The sequence below is a fragment of the Pseudomyrmex gracilis genome, unplaced genomic scaffold, assembly GCF_002006095.1.
Source record: "Pseudomyrmex gracilis isolate BER0280 unplaced genomic scaffold, ASM200609v1 scaffold_45, whole genome shotgun sequence".
In the NCBI taxonomy this organism is placed as follows: domain Eukaryota; kingdom Metazoa; phylum Arthropoda; class Insecta; order Hymenoptera; family Formicidae; genus Pseudomyrmex; species Pseudomyrmex gracilis.
In genome coordinates, this window is record NW_018020629.1 from 1 (window position 1) to 24,852 (window position 24,852).

The 24,852-nt window shown below is 40.4% G+C and overlaps 4 protein-coding genes across 6 annotated transcripts; 3 read left to right on the forward strand and 1 right to left on the reverse strand.

Annotated features, from left to right (window-relative positions):
* Window positions 1-776: 776 nt before the first annotated feature.
* LOC109853212 (synaptotagmin-14) lies at window positions 777-6,208 on the forward strand. 3 transcript variants are annotated; one of them, XM_020425096.1, is made up of 8 exons: window positions 777-1,011; window positions 2,753-2,941; window positions 3,243-3,380; window positions 3,547-3,605; window positions 3,731-3,910; window positions 4,032-4,355; window positions 4,461-4,814; window positions 4,964-6,208. In XM_020425096.1, exons 1-8 carry the CDS (start codon window positions 978-980, stop codon window positions 5,174-5,176), a joined length of 1,491 nt encoding a protein of 496 aa, XP_020280685.1. In that variant the 5' UTR covers window positions 777-977; the 3' UTR covers window positions 5,177-6,208. The 3 variants fall into 3 exon arrangements, with proteins under 3 accessions (XP_020280685.1, XP_020280687.1, XP_020280686.1); XM_020425098.1 differs by having other exon boundaries at window positions 2,753-2,896; XM_020425097.1 differs by lacking the exon at window positions 777-1,011 and adding an exon at window positions 2,409-2,469.
* A 539-nt stretch (window positions 6,209-6,747) lies between these two features.
* On the reverse strand, window positions 6,748-12,132 carry LOC109853249 (pre-mRNA-splicing factor ISY1 homolog). The gene is made up of 4 exons (XM_020425143.1): window positions 12,050-12,132; window positions 11,760-11,782; window positions 11,306-11,624; window positions 6,748-11,169 (listed from the first exon to the last, which is right to left on the reverse strand). Exons 1-4 carry the CDS (start codon window positions 12,050-12,052, stop codon window positions 10,807-10,809), a joined length of 708 nt encoding a protein of 235 aa, XP_020280732.1. The 5' UTR covers window positions 12,053-12,132; the 3' UTR covers window positions 6,748-10,806.
* Window positions 12,133-12,984: 852 nt separating this feature from the next.
* LOC109853229 lies at window positions 12,985-14,654 on the forward strand. Its single transcript, XM_020425121.1, has 4 exons — window positions 12,985-13,295; window positions 13,504-13,675; window positions 13,760-13,925; window positions 14,117-14,654. The coding sequence occupies exons 1-4, from the start codon at window positions 13,192-13,194 to the stop codon at window positions 14,530-14,532; spliced, it is 858 nt and encodes a 285-aa protein (XP_020280710.1). The 5' UTR covers window positions 12,985-13,191; the 3' UTR covers window positions 14,533-14,654.
* Window positions 14,655-16,368: 1,714 nt separating this feature from the next.
* Window positions 16,369-24,035, forward strand: LOC109853234 (frizzled-9-like). Its single transcript, XM_020425125.1, has 6 exons — window positions 16,369-16,824; window positions 21,593-21,806; window positions 22,050-22,249; window positions 22,358-22,642; window positions 22,746-22,950; window positions 23,074-24,035. Exons 1-6 carry the CDS (start codon window positions 16,609-16,611, stop codon window positions 23,637-23,639), a joined length of 1,686 nt encoding a protein of 561 aa, XP_020280714.1. The 5' UTR covers window positions 16,369-16,608; the 3' UTR covers window positions 23,640-24,035.
* Window positions 24,036-24,852: the final 817 nt, after the last annotated feature.

The following is a 24,852-nucleotide window of genomic DNA, read 5'->3' on the forward strand; positions in this document are numbered from 1 at the left end:
ATACTTTGCGAAAACATCATACACAGTCGATCTCGGATACCCGAAAAACCGAATGATTTCTGTCGCCGAGCGCCCGGCGCGAATACTTTCGATAATCGNGGCTCTTNGGTTGTACTCCGCACTGGGTTTCAACATTGCGACTGTTTCGAAGTTATGGTAGTTTAGTACATGCGTCAAGCTATTTGAATGCCAATCGCGACATCTGCCAATGGTACTGAACGGAGGGAATATTAAATTGAAATTTGTCCGGACTTTGGCGACGCACCCTGTATATAACGCACATTGCTCCAACGTTTCTTCATTGTTCCGACTGTTCCCTAAACATGAATAAAACCCCGCTGCAGCTGCGCACGCGAGTAACATACACACAACAAAACCACAGAGCAATGAGAGAGTCTTGAAAGTTATCAATACAAGACATTCGTTCTCAGGGCCGCGCCTCGGTTTCAAATTTTGTCACCCCGGAAAAAGAGATCTGAAATCGCGCAACCGGAAGGATCCCGTCCGTGTTTCGCACCTCACACCTGGACGAGACAATTAATCCCGGTCAGTCTTCGTAACGCAATAGCGTTCCATAAGAAACACTCATCGCTCATCTGCAAACGAACATTTTACCACGTCGCCTGGCGTAGTTACGCTGTTGACACACAACCCCTGCGCCTGACAGGCGACAGCAAAACACGGCTTCGCGGTCCGGGTTGCGCAGGCGCGTACAACGGGTTTCGGTGCAGCAGGCGCGCGTCGCCGTGTTCGGCTCGAGCAACAGAGTGCCGTGTGTGTACACCCCCGCCCACGTATATTTATTGTGCGGCTAGCTACGAGAAGCTGGCCAGCCACGCTTCTCTCATCCCGATCTCACACCGAGTCTGGCCCGACAGCGGGGGCGGATAATGCATCTGTTATTCCGCGACAGGCAACTGCGGCTACGGCATCGAGCCACATAGAGAAAAGCTTTAAATGTGACACCGTGGACGAGCATGATTCTGGCTGGATCAGACCACTTCTTGGCGGGTAAGTCCACTATAAAGACTGGACCCCGAGGTCGACTCCGTCGACAATTCCCCAAAATCGAATCAGAAACGTAACGGATGTTATTCCCTTGCGAGAACACGTTGCGTTTTTTTCCACGTCCAAAGGAATTTTTACCGCGAGATATATTCGATTTTCTGAGATTGTGAGAAAAGATTCGCGATAGTCCACCCCCTCAGTGGAACCGACGGATCCGCTCTCTCTCTCTCTCTCTTTCTTTCTCTCTCGCTCTTCGGTTCAGGATGTACAAAAAAAGCGAACGTTCGATCGAGGAATTTAATGGGTGCTTGTTGTGCTCCAAATGGGACTCTCAGGCTTTGGGACACGAAGTCGAGAGAAAAAACGAGGAGACACCGTGCGCGACGGTCTCGAATAATCCAGAATCCTCACGATCCGCATTGCGCAAGCGAATTCCAAAAATTTTGAGGGAACGTTATTACGTTTCCCGAGAAACGCGATGTAATTGCACACCCACACACACATGTGACATACAAAGAGATTGTGCAAAAACGAAGTAGCGAAACTGGTTAGTCGTCAATCTTTTGCGCGTTAAACTATCAAAATTTGCGATTTAACATCTCGGAGACAAGAGAAAAAAAAAAGACAATATTTCGTTCACGATAGACGAGAGAGAGAGAGAGAGAGGTGTCGCACGTAGAAGGTGTGTGTAATGCTGCGCAATACCACGCCGCAATTCAGTTTGTGTCACAACTGGAGCGATAATAAATTATTCCAGGTCATTACGGCGTAATATGTCGATGCCGCGTTAACGCGCTCGATATACGACAACACGCGCCGGGTTGTATACCGGGGAAAAAAAAAAAAAAAAAAAAAAAAAAAAGAAGCCGTCGTCGACCGAAAATTTCAAGGGAAACGAAAACACGGTGGTAATTTTGTTTTCTCTCCTTCGAGGGCAATTTTTTGTTTTCTGAGAACTGAGAAATTAGAACTGGACGCGCACATTTGTTCCGCGCGTTTCTCATTTTGTTTGTTTCGCGTAAAAATTTATGTTTGTCTGTTTTTTCTGCAATATTTTATTTACATTTTATTTGTTATATTTATTTATATTTTATTTATTTATATTTCTAATTTTTTTTCTAGTTCCACACCGAATGAAATAATTATTTGATATATAGTTTTGTGATAAAAAAAAAAAAAAAAAAAACGATAAGCGCAACTTCCTTCGATAACTTTACTTTAAAAGGATCATTAAACGAACGCAAGTTGAGACGATAAAACTGCTTATCGAGCTTCACCTCGATACATATCTCGGGCGATAGCATATATATCTCGCGCGCATAAATTAATTTATTTTCTCTACCAGCGAAATATCTTTTCGATAAAACGGAAAGTACACACAAACGCGGGAGAGAGCGCATCTTTTTTATCGAGTTGTCGCGGAAAAAAAAAGGAAAAAATCGATGACGTTACAAGGACAAGGTGGATCAATATAAACTTGATTGCGTTAATGGTGTAACGGAAGTTTTTTGTTTTTATTTTATTTTATTAGCGCGTGACGTGTTTCAATATCGAGAAATATCGCTGTAATAATTTTGTGTGTTTTTTAAATGACGAACAAAGAAGTAGGATACGAGATTGTATATAAACAAATTGCGACACGCTCGTGGTCAACCGGGAAACGCGGAGCACGCGCGCTGATTGCGAGCGCGTAGGTACGTCGCTTCAAAAAAAATTTGTAAACGAAACATTTGGGATGTTCCAGTACCAGTGGAAGCAACTGCTGTTCTTGGTGCTGTTGCCGGTTTCGTAGTACTGCTACTGGCTCTCTTTCTCTATTTGTCCCGGAAGTGGTGCTTCACGTCGCCCTCGTCCACCGCGCTCTTCGGCGGAGTCTGTGTGCCCCTCTGTGAGTCCACCAACAGCTCCACATCTCAAATCTCGAAAAACATAGGTAACACAAAACAGATTATCAATTTTATACCGATCTCAGACAGCGTCTTCCTAGATCTTCGTTGGACTTTGCACTCACTCCATCCTCTTTTGCAAATTGCACCACAGGAAATAACCGCACAAATTTCTGAATTGAAAAAAAAAACAAAAAACAAAAAGAAGATCGACCCTCTAATCAATCTTTATTTCTAGTAGCGATTAACATATATTCTTGATTCGTGGCATGTTTGGTGTTTGCTTTCACGAGAAAGCGTGAATATTTCAGCATATTGATCGAGCATTCGTTTGTTCCTCCTTTGTAGGGAAGGCGTTCTCCTATTCGGATCCAGAGACAAGTTCCGATTCGGAGGAGGACGCGCTCCGACGTTTGAATTCGCGCTCTCATCCACCGCAAGATACGTTAACTATCCAAGCGGAAGACAGATCGACCACTATCGTGGGTCAGTGTTGAACAAAAAAATGTGTTTAATAATTATCGAAATTAAACGTTTGTTTTAAAAAAAAAAACAAATTTAAATGTGAGCTAATAAATACGTGATAATAAATTTCGTGCAAAGTGAAACTTTATTTAGATTGTTGTTAATATAATTTGTGTTCTCTGCGTAGATGCTGGGACTACTTCGAGTAGCTGCACGGAAGAACATTCTCCGGCAGATCAACAGCAGGTAATGAATCTCGTTAATTTGCGCAAACAACACTCCGACGAGTTTCTTTCGCAGGAAACTCTCGAAAGAAGATTGGAATTTAGGTGTTTAAATTAGATATCAGATATATTGCGCTCTTTTCGCAGTGCGTAGTGGAAGTTGGAGCTTCTGCTATAATACTCGACAACAGACAGCAGGAAATAGAAGTCGAGCACAATGAATCCACGACCAATGATGCCATCACGTCGATGGGTACAGTGGCTACCGAGGAAGTTGGCAGCCTCGAAGTCGCTTTCTTATACGACGCCCCAATGCGCGAGATGACAGTTCGTATACAAAATTATTTTGCGATATAATTTCGATTTTTTGTGTATTGCTTGTGATAACCTGTATAAATCTTTTTTCATACAAGTTTATTGAACATTATTATTTTCTTTTTTTTTTTAGGTCCACGTGCTACAAGGACGAAATTATCCTCCTGGCATCAGCGGCAGTCAGGTACGGTTAGTTCTTCTACCCTCGAAGAAGCAAAGACGCAAGACTCGAGTGCGACAAGGAACGTCTCCGCAATATATGGAGAGTTTTTTGCTTCCACGTGTCAATCCGGAGGACGTGAACGCGATGGGCGTGCGGCTTCGGGTGTATCTCTGGGGCGGCCGAATGATGCGCCGGGAGAGATTGTTGGGAGAGGCTAGGGTGTCGTTCGATCAGATCAATCTTCAACTGGAAACGACTCTCTGGCTGACTCTTCAACCGCCACTTTCTTCTTCGGTACGTTGTTCTTCTAAATAATAAATTTCATTTAAACTTTTCTTCGCGTTTAATCATTATCTTTTCTATCGCGTATTAAAACGTCATGTCACAAAACACTTCCAGGCGCAAGATTGGGGGACCACCAGCAGTTTGACTCGTAGCGATTCCACGGGATCCCAACAGTCGGTCCAGTCGTATGCCTCTACAGCGATACCACCGTACGGCAGCAGTATGAAGGGCGGTAGTGTCGCTGAGATTCTAATCGGTCTGGCATACAACGGCACTACGGGTCGTTTGTCAGTGGAAATAATCAAGGGTTCTCATTTTCGCGGCGGAGGCGGAAACGACACGAAGCCACCCGACACCTATGTGAAGCTGGTCCTCGTCGACAGCAACAACCACGAGATGGGCCGATCGAAGACCGGTCTAAAACGCGCCCAGCCGAATCCTCTGTACAAGGAAACTTTTATATTTCAGGTAATTCGAACGAGATTTTGGCTTTCGTTTCGCTCGAGATAAAAAAACGATCAATTTCGACGAACAATTCGCACAATTTAATTAAATTTCAATTTCTATAATAACATTTTGATTCCTATATTATACGCGAAATTCTTTCGCGAATGCAGATCGCGTTGTTCCAATTGGGTGACGTGACGCTCTTCCTATCTGTGTACAATCGTCGACGCGGCGGAATGGGCAGGAAGGGACGGGAGATGATCGGCTGGCTCTCTCTGGGTCTGAACAGCTCGGGATCCGAGGAGCTCCAACATTGGAACGACATGCGAACGGCGAGACAGCCGACTCAGATACAACGCTGGCACTCTTTGCTTCGTCCCTGAGTCTCGAGTACTCCACTGGAGTGTCTACCATGGATTTACTCTCGATGCGACTATTCGAGTGTAAAGCGATTTGAAGCCGGTGCTCACCGAAGAGTACGGGAGGTTGACGTGCTTTTGTAAGGAGGAACAACTGCGGCGGAATTATTATCCCGAGGTGGATCCGACCTCTTTCTCCTTATCTCACGGAGACACACGCACGTACCGTGTACTGCCCGGTTTAACAACGGAAGTCAATATTCCAGTCGGTCTGTCAATCGCAAGTCCGAACCCGAACAACACAAGTGTCCAAATGACATTGTAAAGATCTTCTGTAAAGGTTCTTGCTGGTCTGAGTATAAAGATCACGCCACAATTGGCGACACAAAGAAAGACAGCAAAGTCAAAAGCAAACACATTGGACGTCTTTGTCGGACAAAAAGAACTTTAAATGGCATTCCAAAAAAAAAAAAAAAAAAAAAAACATGTTTCTAACTGTCAAATCAAGCTTCTTTAGAAGTACTTTGGGCTTTTGTTTTGTTCGGGATGTTGTTTGGAATATACTGTAAAATTCTGAGTTACAAACTCTCGTCTAAATGTACCAAGTACATTCCCTTTTTGATACGCTGATGGGGGAGCAGTATGGGTTAGTCTTCGATGTCGAGAGGGTCAACAACGATCACGTGGTGTTACCGACGTTCCGCGGCATCATTGTGCCTATCCTTCACGGTCACGTGGTATCGATGCTCTTCGACTCGACATGTGCCTGAGCCAATCTGAACCGTATTTATTTTTTACTTTGTGCCTTTCACCCTTTTTAGGCCGCGCGCCACGTTAAAATGGAAAAAAAAAATTGTTGTGGGAAATGCAAGCGAATTTCAAGCGACCGAGCGGCGTTATTTCGAGAGAGCAGATCTCTTTAACTTTATAATATTATAAGATCACAGGGTGGCCACGTGAATAGAAAATAGAAAGTCCAGATATCTCTGCAACACTTTCAACTGTTTCAGAATCGAAACATTGCTTATAAAAAAAATTCTTAATTATAATTTTTTAAATTTTAAATTTAATTATAATTTTTTTATACAATTGTTAAAACATTCTCAAAAAAGAACAAGGAGTTTTTATTATTTTCGGATATGATTCTTAAAAATATTTGCGATTTTTTTTATTATTGTTAAAATATATTGAGATATGTATAAAGAGAAGAGAGAGATCGTTTTTTTTTAATTCGAAACTATGTATCTTTAAGGATATCTTAACAAATTTCCAAAAAACATTTGATATTTTTCCCAAGAAACAAGAGAATCTTGGATTCCGAAAATTTGTGATTTCAATGAATTTGTGAGAGCGATTTTGTGTCCACCCTGCACAAGATAACATCGACACAGTGAGTTATTATCATATGCGGTCGTGCTCGTTTTTTCTATATATACAACAAAGATGCAAAATTATTCAAGATATTCTTTTCTTTCCTCTGAACGTGTAAACTTTTAAACAATATTTCTCTCAGAGTTCGGTATTTGCATTTTTAGATAAATGTCAGCCGATTAAAAGCTGCTAATATCGCTACTACGTGTAAGCTTTCTAATTGTAAAAAAAAAAAAAAAAAAAAAGTATCAGCGAGAGAAAAGTCGAAATTTTTCGTCGGAGAACACACATTTTTCGATTTATAATTTTTTCGCGACACTCGCTGAATTCTTTGTTGATTCATTGTGCCGTCGTGCGTCGCGTTATAATTAATAATCACGTAAACACACACACGCACACAAACACGTGTGTGTATCTCAGCAGCACCGCGTTGTTTTTGGAAAAATTGTTGCCATCACACAACACTGTGTCAATGTGTCGGTATTAAACTCATCTTTTATGGCATGTTACTGTATATATATGTATACACATTCGATCTGCTTGTTCATGCAAAATCGATATGGCGAATATTTGAGCCCGTGTTCATATCAAGTGTATTTAACGTATATTCAAGAAGTTTCTTATATCTGATGGTGTTGTTCTTGTGTGTCTAAGAAAAAAAAAAAGATCAAAATTAGGAGAGACGGTCAGGATAAAAAAAAAGAATTTTAGAACACGGGCAGTCGTTGTCCCTGAAAATGGTTCGAGAATGGATTGATACACACGCGCGCGCACGGGTGTGAACGACTTAATATTAGCGCCGTGGGAGCGCGACGAACGGTTTGTAGCACGATTGTTTTTTTTTTTTTTTTTTTAAACAAGCAAGAGTTCGGCTCGAAGTGGAAATACGGACGAGCGGACATCCACAATTCAAATGACACGCACAATGACTCGCAAAGCGCACTCGCGTAAACGCAGATGTGATTGTAGAGTCGAGATATATAACTAAAATAAAACGGAAATAGAAACATACACACAATCACGATATTACGATTTAAGGTGTTTAAAAGTGAGAGAGTAATTTACGCATTAATATTATAGAATTTTCGAGCAAAGAGGGGGGAGGGGAAATTTTCCCGCGCTATAGTTACTATTTTAGGTGAAACACACATGCTATAAAGTAGAGCATAAACAACAACTCGAAGGCGGCCACGGGATTTATCACGTCCACGTTTTAAATCGCGAGAAAAAAATAAAACAATTTATTTGATATAAGGATATATACGGGGGGATGTATGTTATGTGTGTGTGTGTGGGTGTGTGTGGGTGTGTGTGCGTGTTACGCAAACGTACAAATTTTATCTATGAACTCTCTGCGATTGCGAATTCTTCGATTACTCGCTGGGGGGGGGGGGTCGGCGGCGCCCCCCGTTGAATCGCGAAACGTCGGAAAAAGTAAGAAATTGCTTCAATTGTTTTCCATGCGACTCCGTCGGAATAAAAATATCTCTCGAGTGTGTCGGCATGTTTGTTCGGCGTATTCAAACAGCATATAGATTGATCAAATATATACCGGAAATTTTTTTCTTTTCTCAATATATTCACATACACATGCGCGGAAAGTTAAAACTTTCTGAATAAATATTTGTAATAAATCGGAATCCATGTTGTACGCAAGGCCTAGTTTCGCTGGAATTGTATAGAGCGAACGCTTAAGATTAATATTAATGCCGAATAATCAAAAAAGTTTGCGGTATATTTTATTATCAATCAGTGATATAAATTAGAGATATGTACAAATTGTGCGAGACACGTCGAGAGCAAAACACGTGAAAAAAGATTCGCACGTAAATCGCAAGACAAACAAAACAAACTTCTCACAATTTGTTACTTCCGACGTTTGCGTTTCGAATTTGCTCGATACAACAACCGCAGCGAGGAAAGGAGTATCTCTCAATCTCCGAAGTCTAGCTAAATATATTCAGATAAATTATATTCAAATAATTCAGACACGCTGTAATATAAATTTTCTCTGTGAAGAGAAAATTATTCTTAATTTGCGAAATGCTTTTAAACACATATAAAAATAGTTTTTTTTTTTTTTTTTTTTCAACATGTATAAATGTTATAGAGAGATACATATTGGTTCTCAATTTTTAATTATCATCAATGATCTCAACGTTGTACGTGCGATTTCAATGTCTTGTATTTATAAGAAAGTGTTTCTGTTAGAGATACGACAATTAATTGCACAGGTGTCAAAGAGTTAAGAGTTTGCTCCGCTGATGCGCATTGAACTCACGAGCAATCAAACGTCAATCTGATTCAATCCAAAAATTTTTCGATCGGCCTTCGTTTCTTGTATCGGCACGAGATTTTCTTTTTTTTTTTTTTATTAATTATCTGGAATAAAACACACACGAGACGAGACAGTGAGTTCACGGTGATTAAAACATCGTTATTATTATAAAAATAAAAGTGTATACAAAAGTGATAAAAAAAATACAGACGGTGGGAGGTAGACCAAAAAACACCGTTAGGGGACCCCCAGATTAGCGGGCAAAGCCAGCGACTGATTAACGGACAAACAGATGCTGTGAATCATTCAACGCTTGACTTTTTCAAGCCTCTCCATAGCGATATATAAACACAATTTTCATATATAATAGTTATTAATCCATGCTCGAACTATTCTCTCTCTCTCTCTCTCTCTCTCTCTCTTTCTCTCATTCACATATTTAGGAATAAAAGCGATCGTGAGGACTCAGAAATCGGTTTTTATTTTTATTTTTGTTTTTTTTTTTTTTTAGAAGGCACGGAGAACAAAAATTTCTTATCGCACAGCGTGAATGTTTTATACGTGCATATTTAGTATATATACAGTGAGGAGAAGCTATTATTGTATATACATATGCAAGGATTAAAAGACTACACGTAGAACACACAACTTGAGTATACAATGTCCTGGATTTGGAGAATTTATCTTTTATTTATCGATTCTTTGCTCGCTCTTTTTCTCTCTCTCTCTCTCTCCATCTCTATCTCAATCTCAATTTAGACCCGTAATGTTCGTAGAATAAGTCGTTTCTTTTCGATTTTAACGCGGACATTGTATATAGAGCGGTTCACAAAAAAAAAAGAGGAAGATTACACATTGCGAACGCGCTTCTGAGTCCTAGCGATGTTACACACGTACACACACACGCGCGCGCGCACACACACACACACACATACACTTGCATATGATATATAGTCTGTTTATAAACGGCACGATTCTGAAGAGAAGGGAAAACAATATTATGTAAATATCGATATCAATTAAAGTAATAACATATAGCGTAGAAAAAAAAAATCTACCGATTCGAGACCGTCGGAGAGGGATATATTTGTTTTTTTTTGTAATAACACAGACGTTAAAATTTAGGAAGAAAAACAATTTTGCAGGACGGAGCCAGCATGAGGTAACGTGTATATGTTACATTAGCAGATAGTTTTTTCAGAGTAAATTTTAGGCCTTTTGCGCTCTTCGAAGTTGACGTAAAAATCGTAAGATCGCGATGAAAAAAAAATTAAATCTCACACCGCGAACGATCAATTTGAATTGATCACGCGTTTGATTCGCGTACGATAGAGAAATTTTTAGTTTTCGAAATCATCGATCACAACTTGATTCACTTTGCCGAGCTTTTGTCACCGAATCGTCGTTCAGATTCTTTTTTTTATTGCGCTTTATTGATCTGACGGATCAATGGAGACAACTTGAAAATTTAATGCGCGAAACCGAGAACTTTGCCACAATGCGACCTTTATATACATATTTCTAAATTACATACATCACAGATAATTAACACACAATAATTTACATACTTTATTTATGTACTTCTTCCGATGTTTCTTTGCATCATTGTCATTGTTTTTACATATCGTCTTCTTCCCCTCAAAGCGAAAGAAGATGAGACGACACAAAAAAAAGACACCAACCAGGTCGCGAAGATTATAAACAGACTAACGTTTTGGATTTTGATCTATATTTTATCTACAGCACCCGTTTCTCTCGATAAGCATTAATTCAAGTTTGAATGTCTACTGCACAAATTAATTACCTTAAATCAATGTTACTACGTACTTATAAATTAACAATAATTATATTCATCGCGTTTTATAAAAAAAAAAATGTATTCTAATATATACTTAAACTTAAATAAATTTATCAATAGTTATTATCGCAACGCTCTCTTGGACGTCCTAGATGGATTTTGGATTTTTTCTTTTTATACAAAAATTTTTCCGATCAGATTTGATTTTCAATCCAATCCGTATTTTTCCAACAGTTCTTTCTTTTTCCTAGCCAGCAGGGCTTCCTGAATGTCTTGTTGCGAAGGAATCGGTTTTTGCGCGGTTATCTCGAAGTCGACTTCGGGTTCCTTCTCGTGCGACACCCAATCGCGAACACATATTTCCCTAGCTTCTTGTTCCGCCTTTTGTTCCAACGGTATAAGAATGCCGTCGTCATCGTCCATGTAACCGTAATAATCCGCGTCTATGTCCTTCATCAATTCCGCCCGAGTTTTTCGGGGAGGCGGTGGCGGTTCTTGCTCGAACAATTCCCGCACACCCGGCAATTCCTTGGCGGCGCCGAAATATTTGTAACCACGATTTCCGGGAACCTGTTTCAATATATAAATGGAACTTTAATCCTCTCTTTCTTCTAATATTAACCTGAAACACGTGTAACACCTATCTATGTATATCTCTCTGAGAAACGTAGCGCGAAGCTAAACTGTCTAAGAAGTTTGCGTTTACCTCACGTCCCTCGTGATCCAGCATGCGCGGTCCAACTCTGGAGTAATCGGGCCCGCCGAGTTCTTTTATCTGCGCCTCCCAGTGCCGTTTCTCTCTTAGCAATTTGTTGATCTCGTCGTTTAAATCGCGAATTCGAAACTCTCCGAGTCCGGCATTCTGAATTTGTGCGACTTTCTTTGCGATCTCTCTGATTATCTGCATTCTCCATTTTTCCGCCTTACGTAAATCTCTACATTCCGACGCGAGATACGGTCTCCTTTCCTGTTCCTTCCTAGCTCCCTCGTTATTCTGCGCCGCTCTCCAACGAGCAAGTGTCGTCCTAAGAATCATATCAAATATTTCACATGTAACTACTGGTAATGAAAAAAAAAAAAAAAAAATACAAAATATTCTAATTAAATCTGAACTGTCATTTTCACTTTTTTAATAAGGTGTAAACCAAAAAACTACTTACATAGCTTTCTCCGCGTTTCGAGCCTGAAAAAAGAAAAATTTATTTAGCAACGTGATAAAAACAATTCTCTCTTTACATATACAATTTATAAACAAAGTACAGAAAAATTAAACGATATGTAAAAAATTTAAAAAATATTACAGACACATTTTCTAACCTCAAAAGGTGGAAGTAACAATAATTATTTTATTGCTCTTCGAGCATATACGTAACGATTTGAATTATACTTTTTACATCTTGCAAATCAATCCAGATGTAACATTTGCTCTTAATATTACACGCGTACTTACCATTTTTTAATCTGTATTTTTATCTCCTATAAACGCGTGCTGCACACACACCAGAAAGAAACCGCGCACCGTTCAGCAAAGACTCGCACCATCCCGTTCTGTAAACATTAGCCGATGAGCGAACTGTTTTTATCATCCGGTGACGGAATTTCCATCGGACAATAAGAGCGGTCTCTTTACAAAGTTTAAGACAAAAAAAAGTGGTTCACCTCCTTGCTCAATCTTTTTTTAGTCGACAAATTTACTCTCTTCGGTAAGAAGACTTGTGATTTGATTTGTTTCCAATTTTGCGCGCGTAAATCTCCTGCGTGGACGGAGGTTTCTTCGGTTAGGAAAATTAATCGCAACACACGTTGTACTGTCATCGCGTCAAAATCATCAAGATGTTGTTTAAAAAACCTGCTAAACGTAGTGCGAAAAGCGAAGCGTTGAAACGTTAAGGCGTCTGTGAAAATTCTTTTCGGGCGGGAAAGGAAAGGAATGTTGCGCGCTTTTCTTTGATCTCTTTGAGATCAAAGCCGGTGTGTGCGGAAAAATTGATCCGAGTTTTCGGAGTTGAACAGGTAAAATAAAAAAAAAGGTAGAAGTGAGATAGGTTGAAGAGAGACAGAGAGACGGGAGCGTTTGCTTCTCTCAGCTGACCTTTTTAAGCCCCGTTGAGGGGGAGATTCGATCTACTCGGCGGCGGCGGCGGCGGCGGTCCCCGTCTCTCTGTCGTATACTATATATGTAGTACCCTCTTCTGCGGTCCTCGCGCCGCATCATGTAATGATCCGCAGTGACGCTCAACCTCTCTCGGGGGGCCTCGCTTCGCCCGTTTATTGGCTCTCAACTCTCGCGCGCTGCGTCATGTTTTTATAGAAGACAATGGCCCCACGTGAGAGAGACAGAGAGAAAGAAAGAGAGAGAGCGAGAGAAAGAGAGTACAAAAGCATGGACCTAATGGACGGCGCGTGAAGTACAGTTTTGGGAAAGGGGGGTGTAAGCTAAGAGGCAGGAGGTAAGAAGGCTATTGTCACTTTTGCGGACATCAATATGGCTGCAAGTATACGGGATATTAGCCAGTTGTCATTATCACGGCAATAACCTCGTGGCTTGTGATATCACGTAGTTTTATTCAAGTGATCTTTTTTATAAAAAAAATGCCAGATTGCATTGTAACTGGTTGTAACAACCGATCAACACAAGTGCGCAAAACAAAAAAANAGCTGGATTTAGAAAAAACCGTTCACATCACATTCCACAAGTAAGCAATTTTTATGATTTTAATTAAACTNATAGAACACTATAATTACACAGATTCTATCACTTGTATTAAATTAAAAATAAATAAATAAATAAATAAAACATTATTACTTAGATTATATGTGTGCAAGTGCTATGTATGTCACTAGTCAAATTGACATAGCTATTTTACATATAATTTCTTTGACAATTGTATGTAAAATTTTCAGATTACCAAACAATGAAGAAAAAAGAAAAGTATGGATAGACAATTTGCAATTGAATCAATGCAAGCTTTACAAAGGATGCCGTGTATGCTCGCAACATTTTGGAGAAGAGATGTTTGATAGAACATCTGCATGTGGTCGTGTTCGGTTGAAACCAGATGCAATTCCATACTCAGTAATTTTTTTGAATGTTTGAATTTATTTTATATCTTTTTGAAAATATTTTTAGAAATAATAAATATATAATATTTGTTTCTAGAGCGAGGAAACTGTTTCAACTAGGACGAAAGATACTCGTNTAAATGTAACTGACGAAATTCTTCCAGTTACAAGAAAAAGAACTGTAGAGAATAGTATAGATGTGACGGACACAAGTGAACCAAAACGTCGGATTATCTCTAATTCTTCACTTACGATCAAGCAAGGTAAGACATCTAAATAAAATAATTTTATAAAATGTCCTAAAAGATATTACTGAACAAAATTATTAATAATTAATAAATAATTACATAATATATAATATATACAAATATATAACAATAATTAACAAGTAATATAATAACAATAACAATATAATAACAATAACAAATAATTAATAATTANTACGTTTTTTTAGAATCTGAAGAAATCATAGTCGAACGACCTTCCACACCTAAACAGTATATTGATTGTGCAACATCTGTATCTCCGACACTTGGCGAAAATTCACCAAGAAAGATTTTTCTGCGTACAGTTATAGAAAATCAAAAACAAGAATACAGGAAGAAAATTTACACACTGCAGCAAGCAAACCGACGAAAGGACCAGCATATCAATCAAATGCAGGAAATCATTTCAGGATTAAAAAAGAAGAATTTCATGCCAAGTGAGCAATTACAAGTGTTAGATGATTTGGGAAAATGCAACGCTGATTTATTAAAACGACAATATTTCAAAACCCAAAAAAAATCACTGCCTAGGCAATATAGTCCTGAATTAAGACGCTTTGCCATAACGTTAAACTTATTTTTAACTTTTAGTTTCATTAGTTGAATACAACGTACGTGTCATGTATAATCATAAAGCTAATTATAATTAGCATAATAACTTTTATTTATTTTTGTAAACTTGTATTTGTGACACACTTGTGATAAATAAAATATTGATATAATTTATATATATATATGTTGTTCTTTTGCTTGTCTCTGTTCTATTTCTAGTCTTTATAAACTGTTAAAGTTAGTATTTACAAAAATATATAAAGTAAAATATATAAATAGAAAATAATTTCTCTAAAAATCATAGCTTTGTTTTTTAATTTTTTTTGTTAATAATTTTAATTTCAAAATTAAACTTGACGCGAAGTTCTACCGTGCCTTTTGATTGTGTCTAATTTGACGTCTTTCTGCGGCCATATTGATGTGTGCCCGTGGTATCAGACACTACCTCCCTCCTTCCTCTTAGCTTACCACCCCGCAGCAAAACGCGCCGTCCATTAGGTCCATGTACAAAAGAAGACAAATAGATCAAATGAAATGAAAGAAGTATCTGCGAAGCGGCAAGTTTTTGTCACTTCCCTTTTTTATCACTTTTAAGCGCAATTTTTAAAAATAGTTTTTCAAAAAGTTCGAAACTCTCAAAAAAGTTTGAGCGATTCTGCGTCGATCAAAGAGAGGAAAAATTAAAAAAAAAAAAATCTCTAGTTTCAAAGATATAAACGTTTTAAAAAAACAATTAATTTTTTCTAAGAAACGCCGATGCGCAATTTTTGAACCAGGGATCTAGGAGACCCATGTCTGCGGGCGAAAAGTTAATAAAATTTAATCGTTTTCTCACTTTCAAAAGAATAACTCGGACTTCGATGTTCAAGATTAAAGTCAAATAATGTCTTTTTTTTTTTTTTTTTTTTTTATCGAAAAATAAGAGCGAAACACAATACATCGATAATTTCGTGCGCGATAGACTTGTAACATATTTGTCTTCTCTGAAAAAACACACAAACAACGAAAAGACGAAAGAGAGGAGAGGCATACACATGTGTGTAAAAAAAGGAAACCAAAAAAAAAAGGGAGTTGGAAAAAATTCATTAAAACTGCTGAAGGCGGCAAACGATTGCTTATAGCCTGTACTTGAAGCCGCGCATTAAATCTACGTTATTACAGGTTATTACCCGGTAATAAGAGACCTCCTCGCGCCATTTACGTATCTTCCCCCCTGGCCTACAGATGCAATTCCGTTCCTCTTTCTTCTTCTCTTGTGTTGTTCCTCTTTTTCCTCCTTTCCCCGCCAACCAATTCCTTGTACATTCCATTTCTTACGTGACTTTGACACGCGATGATGATGTCGGAACGTTCGATTTTTTTTCAGGACGGTCATTACGTAACTTTTTGGAATCGGATTCTCATCGGAGCAACATCGATCTCAGTGACGTTTTTCTTCTCTTTTTTTTCCTTTTCTTTCAAAGAAAAAATAAAATTTATATTCATTCGAAATCGAGAAGATTGTCAACTACCCAAGATCGAAACCGTAAAACTGCATTCAAATCGAAAGAAGAAACAAACATATGAACAAGAAAAATGTTTGTGCGATTAGAGAGTTTTCAAAAGAGAAACAAACAGAAACTGAAATCCGTGCAAATCCGCGGTAACGGAGGAAATTCATCGGTAAGGTGGCGCGTATCTTCTCGGCCGCGCCACGGCGCGCTCTTTGTTCCTAATTATACTTGCGGGATCGGTCCCATAATCCTCTCTCTCGGCCGCTGCGGTCGAGGGACGAGATAATAGGGCCCGCCGCAGCGGCGGCGGCGGCGGCGGCGGCAAAAAGTGAAAGGTGCGAGAGGAGAGCGCAGCCGACGCGCGCGCGCACACAATCGTCCGCGAGCGCACGCATCTGCATCGTATATACTTCAGACTTCGCGGGATCTTCGGGTTCACCACCAGTCGGCCGTCGACTACTGCCGCGAGTGGTTGCTGTGTTCGATTTGGCGTCGCGAGCCGCTGTCACGTGAACGAATGCGCCTTCTTCCCGGTCGTTCGCGATTCAAAGTCGACCCGAATTTATTTCTCACAATTCGTGCGAATGTAAACCGCGTGAAATCGCAACTCTGTGCGCGAGCAAAATAAAATGTGAATGTCGTCGTTGTTAAAAATGCTGCTGCGTATCGCGGTGCTCATCCTCACGGCAACATCGGGCCCGGCTTGGGGATGGGGCATCGGTCACGGGCATCAAGGAACCGGGGCGAAATGCGAGAGACTCGCCGTGTCCTTTTGCCGCGGACTGCGTTACAATTCGACGGCGATGCCGAACTTCATGGGCCACGAGGATCAGCGGCAAGCCGAGCGAGGGGTAATTTTTCCATGTTCGGATTTAATTTCTTTATCCGATTAATCTCTTGTTAACAAAAAAAAAAAAAAAAAATGTTATGTAGTTTATTGCATTTATTGGAGTTTTGGTCCTCTTTGCGTTTGGTCTTCAGGACCAGAGTTCGCTCGGCGTTTTCGTCGGGTGTGCTTGCTGCGGCCCGGACGGTTACGACCGCAAAGGATGAACGTGTTACGATCTTGGTAAATTCTCCTCCAGCGGGACGGGAGGCTGGCAGAGAAGAGAGAAAAAAAAAAAAAGTTAAAAGGTTTTTACGGTACATCCACCGTTAATAAGCGCGATCGAAGATCAAAGAACGCACGGCCGATTCTCATTAGCGGAGATAAAGTGAATCAAAGTCACTGAACCGCAATGTTAGAAGGGACGAGCACGGGTTGAGGGGAACAAGAGGCGGAGGGGAATACCGGTCCCTTTTTTTTTTCTTTTCTAGAACACACGATTTTTCTCCGAGCGGAGGAGAAATTAGAATTAATTTCGTGTTCTTTGAATCTCAATTAAATCCGGTCGATGTGATCGACCGGCGGCGCTCGATGTCGAATTTTATTCTCGCGGAGAAGACCATCACAGCGGTTTTTTAATTAAAAACTAATTAATTAGACGGAATCAACTCGCACACGTAGCCGGTTTCGAAATGGCCGGAGTGGATGGTTTTCTCTTCTAGATTTAAATTTAAACGCAATGTTATTTGTATTAATTTTTTTCACATCGAATTGTTTTATTTTTTTGTTTTTTTATCAATCAAAATTCGTATCAGTCATTATTATTTGACGGACAGACATGGGTCTCCCAGACCTATTCAAAAATTACGCATCGGAGTTTAGTAAATCTTAGAGTTTTTTTTTTAACGCTTATATCTTTGAAACTACCAGAGATTTTTTCAATTCGATTTTTTTTATCGACGCAGAATCGTTCAAACTTTTGATTAAAAAAAAAAAAAACAAAATTAGAAAAATATTGATTTTTTGCGGAGATAATCGACTTTAAAGTCGCGTGGGTCTCACAGACACAGTCTGTCTTGACTCGTAGGTCCATTCTTGAGGTCCGCGAAGAGATTGAAACATAAATAACGTGAGATTTTCAAAACCGTATTAGATGTACGAAATAGTCGTCAAACGCAATAAATTTCACATTCATTTCGTACGTAAAAATTTTTAATATCCAATTCGCGCGCGATTTTTCACAGTTTTTATTGCGTTAATTGTTTGACAAATAAATTTTGCGCATCAGTGTGTGCGCGAATGTACGATTTAAAAAAAAAAAAAAAAAGCGGGGATGAAGTAGCGAAATATCGGCGTGTTCGCGCGTTTATATTCACACGAATGTACACGCACACGCGCGCACACAGACATGACGCATGGAAAGAGGTATTTATAGCCGAGGGTTTACCCTCGCTTGCTCAGTTTTATTATCGTAATAACGTTAAGGCGGCTTGCTTTGAAGTCGCCCGAAGCGAGATAGCCCTGACGAGCAAAACTGCGTATTTTTGTAGCAGCTGCGTTCCCCGTGCGCACATGTGCGTGGCATGCTTGAGAGGCGCGTTCGTGTGCGTGAATATTGGTGTAGTATAGTTGAAACATCATCAAAGGATGCGCGCTTGTATGTGCGTGTGTGTGTGTTATGTGCTTTTCACTACTTGACTTGATTTTTTCTTCGAGACTTGAAAGTGACGATTGCGAAGCGTCGAATCTTGAAAAAATAAACTGACAAATCTCTCTCTCTTTCTCTCTCTCTCTCTCTCCTATCTCCGGATTACGCCAATATATATCAATATATTAGTTTCGCTTGAAAACTTGCAGAAGCACAAAAGTGTGTTCGAAGCTCGAAACACAATTTTATGGGAATCGTTTTACAAGACCGAAACAAAAAGAGAGAAAGACACTTCGATTATGCATTTTTATATCGATTATATTGTTTTTTTTTTTTTTTTCAATATCGTCCGTGTCATTTCCGCGAAGTCAATATCGAAATTTGTTTTTACAAATGAGAAACCGTCGAGAGATAACGCGGCATTCATCCGCGCACGATCGTCTCAAAGCGCGTATCGGAGTTCAAAGAGCGCCGCTATCGTTCTTCGTCCCGCTTCGCGCACCTCTCTCGTCTCTCTCTCTCTCTCCCGCGCCACCTTCGTGCCACCATCCTGGCGCGCATCACCATCCCGCGCTACCTACGAGTTTCTCTCGAACAACGAGCTTTTTTAATATCTCGCTAGCAAGCATTTGCCACACGTGTGTCGGGATAATGCGCACGTCGCGAAATGAGAGTCGCTTCGTGTAATTGTGTTCTCGAAATTGCCCGTTGTCTTTCGCGTTGATCCTAGTTCGAAGCGACGCTTCGTCCGCGGAAATTAGTCAGACGCAAAGTTTCAAAATGATCTCATTAAACCTAACCCACGTCCAAGATAATGGTGGTGAGTTTTTTGAATAGCTCGAATAGCCTTTCGAATAAATTCCAGAGAAGAAAAGGTATAGTACCCTCCTCCGAGAGATCGTCCGACTCAAACGTTCCGCGTAAGCTGACGACTTGTGTCCGAGCTCAATAATCCCATTGTGAGAAAAAGTTTCGTCCCGTCGTTCGTATACAACACGTTCCCGGAAAACAGCAAATTGCGGGGCGGCGGCGACTCTCTTTCTCTCTCTCTCTCTCTCTCTTTTTCTCCGAGTTCTACCTGAAATCTCAAAGGTGCGCCCTATCCAAAATCTCTACGTCGGTCGGCGTTTCGAGAAATTCCGTAAGAAGGTAAAATATAACAATAGATTTCGGAAGAACGCGCGCGATATTTTACGATTTGTAACAGCAAGTTAAACAAACATTTGTCAAATACAAGATTACACAAGATAATTTGTATCTTCAAGTATAATGTTTGTAAAACACAAAAGTTCAGATGTACCGCTGATATCTGCGTCGTTGGAAAAACAAAAAAATTAATTTTCAAAAAGATTTTAATCTCGTTCCTTACACATACGTGCAATATATTGTTTTACACGCGCGTTAAATAAATTTATACGAAAAAGCGAAGTCGTGCGCAATTACCTGGAAAATTGTTTTAAACAATTTTTGTTGATTTTCGTTACTTGAAAAATTGTTTTAAATAAACAACTGCGTCGCTTTTTTTTTTGTCACTCGGTGTGTAACCATGGGACTTGTACGTCATGTCGCATAAATAATATATATATATATATATACATATATACGCAGAGAGAGACCTACAAAGGATCTCACACAATGACACGTGATCGTGGTGGAACCGAAGCAGCGCGCCGCGTAAGGACAAAAGAGCGGGGAAGGAAAAGGAGCGGACACCGCAAGAAGAAACAAGTCGGCTCCGTTTGTCCGTCCGTCTGTCCGCCGTTCATCCATCCGTCTGTTCGTTTGTTCGTCTCTTCTTCTACCGGCAAGTGTCTGTCAAACAACCGCTCTGAAAATGCCTTGAAGGGAGCGGGGGGGGGAGGGGGTGGAAAGGGCGCGGGAGGGGGGAAATGTGCACTGTTTCCTACCTCTCGTCTTTTTCTGTTCATTCCCGGAGGGAAAGAATGCGAAATAATGAACTGGACTGGTTTGCTCTGTTATACGTTTTCTTTCTTTCTGCACATTTCTTTTCTTTTTCCTCCAAGTCGTCGCTCTCTTTCTCTCTCTCTCTCTCTCTTCTTCGTGCTCGGAAATAAATAATTCCGAGACCGAGATTCAAGATCGCAAAAACTAATTTACACCAAATGCGCATTTAATTACAACGACGAACTCTCCGCGACCTAAACAAAAAAAAAAAAAAAGAAATCACAATTAAGGTGTGAGAATTGTATTTTATATTCTCGCGGACGTTTGAGTTTCTCACGCGAAAACCGATGTTTCTCTTCCCGCAATATTTTCTTCACATATATTGCGTGAATTATACAATAATAAAACAATTGCCTCTCAAATCTCTGCGTCTCCACTGCGTCGATGTGTGTGTGCGCGCGCGTCTCTGCTCTCCTTGTGCGAAGAAAGGTGGTAATAATTGCTCGCGCGATTTTCAGACAGGGTTTCTTCTGGTTCTCTCTCTCTCTCTCTCTATCTTTCTCTCTTTCGGCTGCTTCTGGTTGGTCCACCTTGATTGGTGAGAAGAGAGCTCGAAGAAGGGAGCACCGCGATACAAGGCGAGATGGAGGGCTCCGCGGCATTACGGGTTACCATGTAATTTTATGAAACTATAATTTGGGGAGTGCTGTGGAAGAGAAGAGCATTAGGTTCGCGCGCTTATAATGGGTGAATCTAAAGAGAGTTAGGGTGGAGGGAAAGGGGGTAGGGGGGAAAGGACGAAGGAAAGGTGGAGAAAGAGACCGCTTCGATATCTTGCCGCGCAGGCCGCGTAGCGACGTTCGAAGGTCCATCGAGATCGAGGCGGGAAGAATGGGCGGGATAATTACCCTTGATGCCCACCGCTCGTTATAACTCATGGAAGCAAAGCGTCTCTTCCCCGCCTCGTTAGGTACATTACCCTTCGTCGTGTTCCGATCTCCGTTGTAGAGTACTTCTCTATGTCTTTTCGAGAATAGAGAAAAAACGCGCGAACCTTTTTTTTTTTTTAAATCTGAAACGTCGTAAAAAAAAACACGCAAACGCGGTGTACAATGTAAAAAAAATTATTCTGTTACATCGTTTTGCAAACTGAAGAGATCCGATCTGATGTAATTTATGTGTAACGCGCGATCAGATCAATCAATTAATTTTTTCTTGCAAATTTTTTTTCTGTTCGCAGTTGACGGCTTTCATGCCGCTGGTTCACTACAACTGTTCGCGGCATCTCAGGCTCTTCCTGTGCTCGGTCTTCGCGCCGGTCTGCTCGGAACATGTGCAGATACCAGCCTGCAAATCTCTCTGTCTGTCCGTGCGAAGAGACTGCGAGCCGGCATTGACCAGTCTAACACTGCCGTGGCCTCACATGCTGGACTGCGATCGCTTCCTCGATCGTGGTGAGCGTTTTCATTTTTCAGCAACAACAAACGCGAGAGAGAGAGAGAGAGAAATTTATACACACAGTACAGAAACTGTTCGAGTTTATCTGCAAAATTTAAATGCAAAATACAAAAATCTTTTCGCGCTATTTGTGCAGAAAATATTGATATTCGCACACGCTCGACTGTTCGTATAATAAACAATTTTTACTCTCAAATAACGCGTATGTACCTGTGATTTTAAACATTGTGCGTTTACAGGAAACACATTGTGCGTGCAACCGCCGGATGAAATACTGCTGGTGGACGACACGAGTCCACCGACGATCGTTCAGCAGCAGCAATGGTCAACGAAACACGATCAGCCGCTGCATCAGACCTTCACGCGAATACAGCAGCAGCAGGAGCAGCATCATCATCAGTGCCCGCCTCATTTCGTACAGATACCCGACGGGGAAACGGTTAGAATAAAAAAAGCGCGCGATTATATAGATCGGCGACAGAAAAGTGGCGTCAAGCGTAACAAAATTTTGTTTTTTTTTTTTTTTCTTATCGCGAATTCTTTTCAGATTTCTTGCGCACCACGTTGCGGCGCCGACGCGTATTATCGCGCTGAAGACAAGAAATTCGCCGAGCGCTGGATGACCGGTTGGGCTTGGCTGTGTTTTTTATCGACGCTATTCACCCTGCTGACCTTCTGGGTCGAACCGTCCAGATTTCGGTATCCCGAGAGACCGATAGTGTTTCTGGCGCTCTGCTACAGTCTTTTATCTGTGGCTTACATCGTCCGGGGCGCGATTGGCGCTGAGAATCTCAGCTGCGCCAGCCAAATCGACGGACCGGATTACGTTCCTGTTAGTAGTAATTTATGTGTACAAAAAAAATATCTCGCTCTTTTCCTCTTAACTTAATTAGCTTTTAATTACACGTTTTTACTTGTTTATACTCTCAAAATAGGTCAACGATGTTTTGAAGAGCATTCCTTGTACAATTTGGTGGTTGATCACATATTACCTGAGACTAGCTAGTAACACATGGTGGACGGTGTTGTGCGGTTGTTGGCTGCTGAGCGCCAGAAACGAGTGGAGCAGCGAGGCTCTTCACAACATCGCGTCCTACTTCCACGCAACCGCATGGATTCTTCCGATATTCTTTACAGGAGGTAATTTGTAATAATTGGAGATAAATTGATACTGTTAAACTTGATCTTTTGTTCGATGACAATTTTTTGCTGAAAACAGCAAATGATCAATTACACACGTGGTTCTGTTTTTTTTTTCTACAGGAAGCCTGCTATCGCACAGTGTAGTGGCGGATGAACTAACCGGGTTGTGCCAGATCTCGGACAAATCGGCATTGTGGCTCGAAGTGTTGCCGCACGCCGTGTTGCTGCTGCTCGGCTGTGCGTTCGGCACTTTTGCCGGAAGTGCGCTGGTACGTGTGCGAAGAGTTGTGCGCTGTGCCGGACGCAGCGCGACCAAATTGGAGCGTTTGATGACGCGGTTGAGCATTTTCGCGTTGCTATACGCACTTCCTGCGCTGGGCGGTCTCGTCTGCGTGCTGCACGAAGCCTCGGTGAGACCTAGGTGGCAAAAACTGGCGCTGCTCGCAGCGCTGGATTGCCGCGAGGCCCAGAACTGCACCCCGGGCCCGGTTTACCGGGCCGCCGGTCTCGAGGTCGCACTGCTCAGACTCTTTCTCTTCCTCGCGGTCGGCGTTACCTCCAGTATGTGGGTGTGGTCCGGCAAGACTTACCGAGCTTGGAGCAGACTGTTGGCTGCGCCCACCAAACCCGCCAGAACGCTAAATCCCTTTCAGGATATCAAGCAGGACAGTAATAACGTCGATTAAGGATTTTGAGACTGAATTTGTTTTTAAGCGAAGTCCAGAACGGATGTAATTTTACAAAAAAAATATTAAAAAGTGGAATAGAGAATGGTAGGGTTGTACATATTAAGTTTTTCTATATTGAGAGAATCCGATACATCAGTTTTCTAAGATGGAATAATTTGCGAAAACAAAAAGAAATAGGAACGTCTGATATTGTGATCTCTATTGAATTATGTTATGACGTGCGAAACAATAAGTGTTACAAAGACAAACTATTTTTGTAAATATGTATGGATGTATATGTGTAAAAAGAGATGTACGCATGCGTATACTTGAGATATATCTTATATTTGTGCGATTGTAAGAATTTTTACTTGAACAGAACTTTTTATCAATAAAGACATATTTCTTCAGTTGTATTTTTCTTTTTTTCAAAAGGGAAACCGTTCCGTGAGAGTCGCGGATAGTCCAAAAAATTTCTCTTATTTCTTGGACTCACAATTAGATATTGATAAAACATTTATAAATTACTTTAATAAATTATACTACTATACATGGAAATGGAAAATAAATAACTACATTCGAGAGAATGCTGGTAATTTGATTTGCTTGCTGCTTCGTCTTATTGCTGAATAAAGGCACGAATATCTCTCCATTTGTGTGTTCTTAATATTATTTTATTTTTTCGATTCATCTCAAAAGAGTAATAAGTCGTAGATCTCAACTCAAAAAAGTTTGAAAAACATTGCTCTTTCTCTCTAATGTGTGTAAAACTATTTAATCTAAGACATACAATCCATATATATATATATATACAAATGTGCAAATATATATATGTATGTAACATACATATGTATACTTAAAATCTTATAAAAAAAATGCAATGCATCACATTTTTCCGTCCCACTTTCAACAGACTGCGGACTGTCGGACTAATTTTTTTTTTTTTTTTTTTTTGATTATTATGTCTATTATTATTTTAATACTAAATTGTCCGGTGTGGTTAAAAAATTGTGATGCACAGCACATATGTGCTATCCACAGCATCATAATTTGACACAATATAACACATGCACATACACACACACACACACACACACACACACACACACACACACACACACACACACATACACTTTGATAGAAAAATATTTTACTGAAACATTACTGANCACAGCACATATGTGCTATACACACACACACACACACACACCAAAAAACACACACACACACA

Bases quoted from the DNA above. Each gene is read 5' to 3' on its own strand.
- LOC109853212 (XM_020425096.1), top strand. From the start codon at position 978: ATGATTCTGGCTGGATCAGACCACTTCTTGGCGG. The intron at 2,942-3,242 runs GTAACACAAAAC...CCTCCTTTGTAG, and splicing joins TCAAATCTCGAAAAACATAG to GGAAGGCGTTCTCCTATTCG. The intron at 3,911-4,031 runs GTTCGTATACAA...TTTTTTTTTTAG, and splicing joins CCCCAATGCGCGAGATGACA to GTCCACGTGCTACAAGGACG.
- LOC109853249 (XM_020425143.1), bottom strand. The intron at 11,625-11,759 runs GTAAGTAGTTTT...TATGATTCTTAG, and splicing joins CGAAACGCGGAGAAAGCTAT to GACGACACTTGCTCGTTGGA. The intron at 11,170-11,305 runs GTAAACGCAAAC...ATATTGAAACAG, and splicing joins TGGATCACGAGGGACGTGAG to GTTCCCGGAAATCGTGGTTA.
- LOC109853234 (XM_020425125.1), top strand. From the start codon at position 16,609: ATGTCGTCGTTGTTAAAAATGCTGCTGCGTATCGCGGTGCTCATCCTC. The intron at 16,825-21,592 runs GTAATTTTTCCA...TTCTGTTCGCAG, and splicing joins AGCGGCAAGCCGAGCGAGGG to TTGACGGCTTTCATGCCGCT. The intron at 22,951-23,073 runs GTAATTTGTAAT...TTTTTTCTACAG, and splicing joins TCCGATATTCTTTACAGGAG to GAAGCCTGCTATCGCACAGT.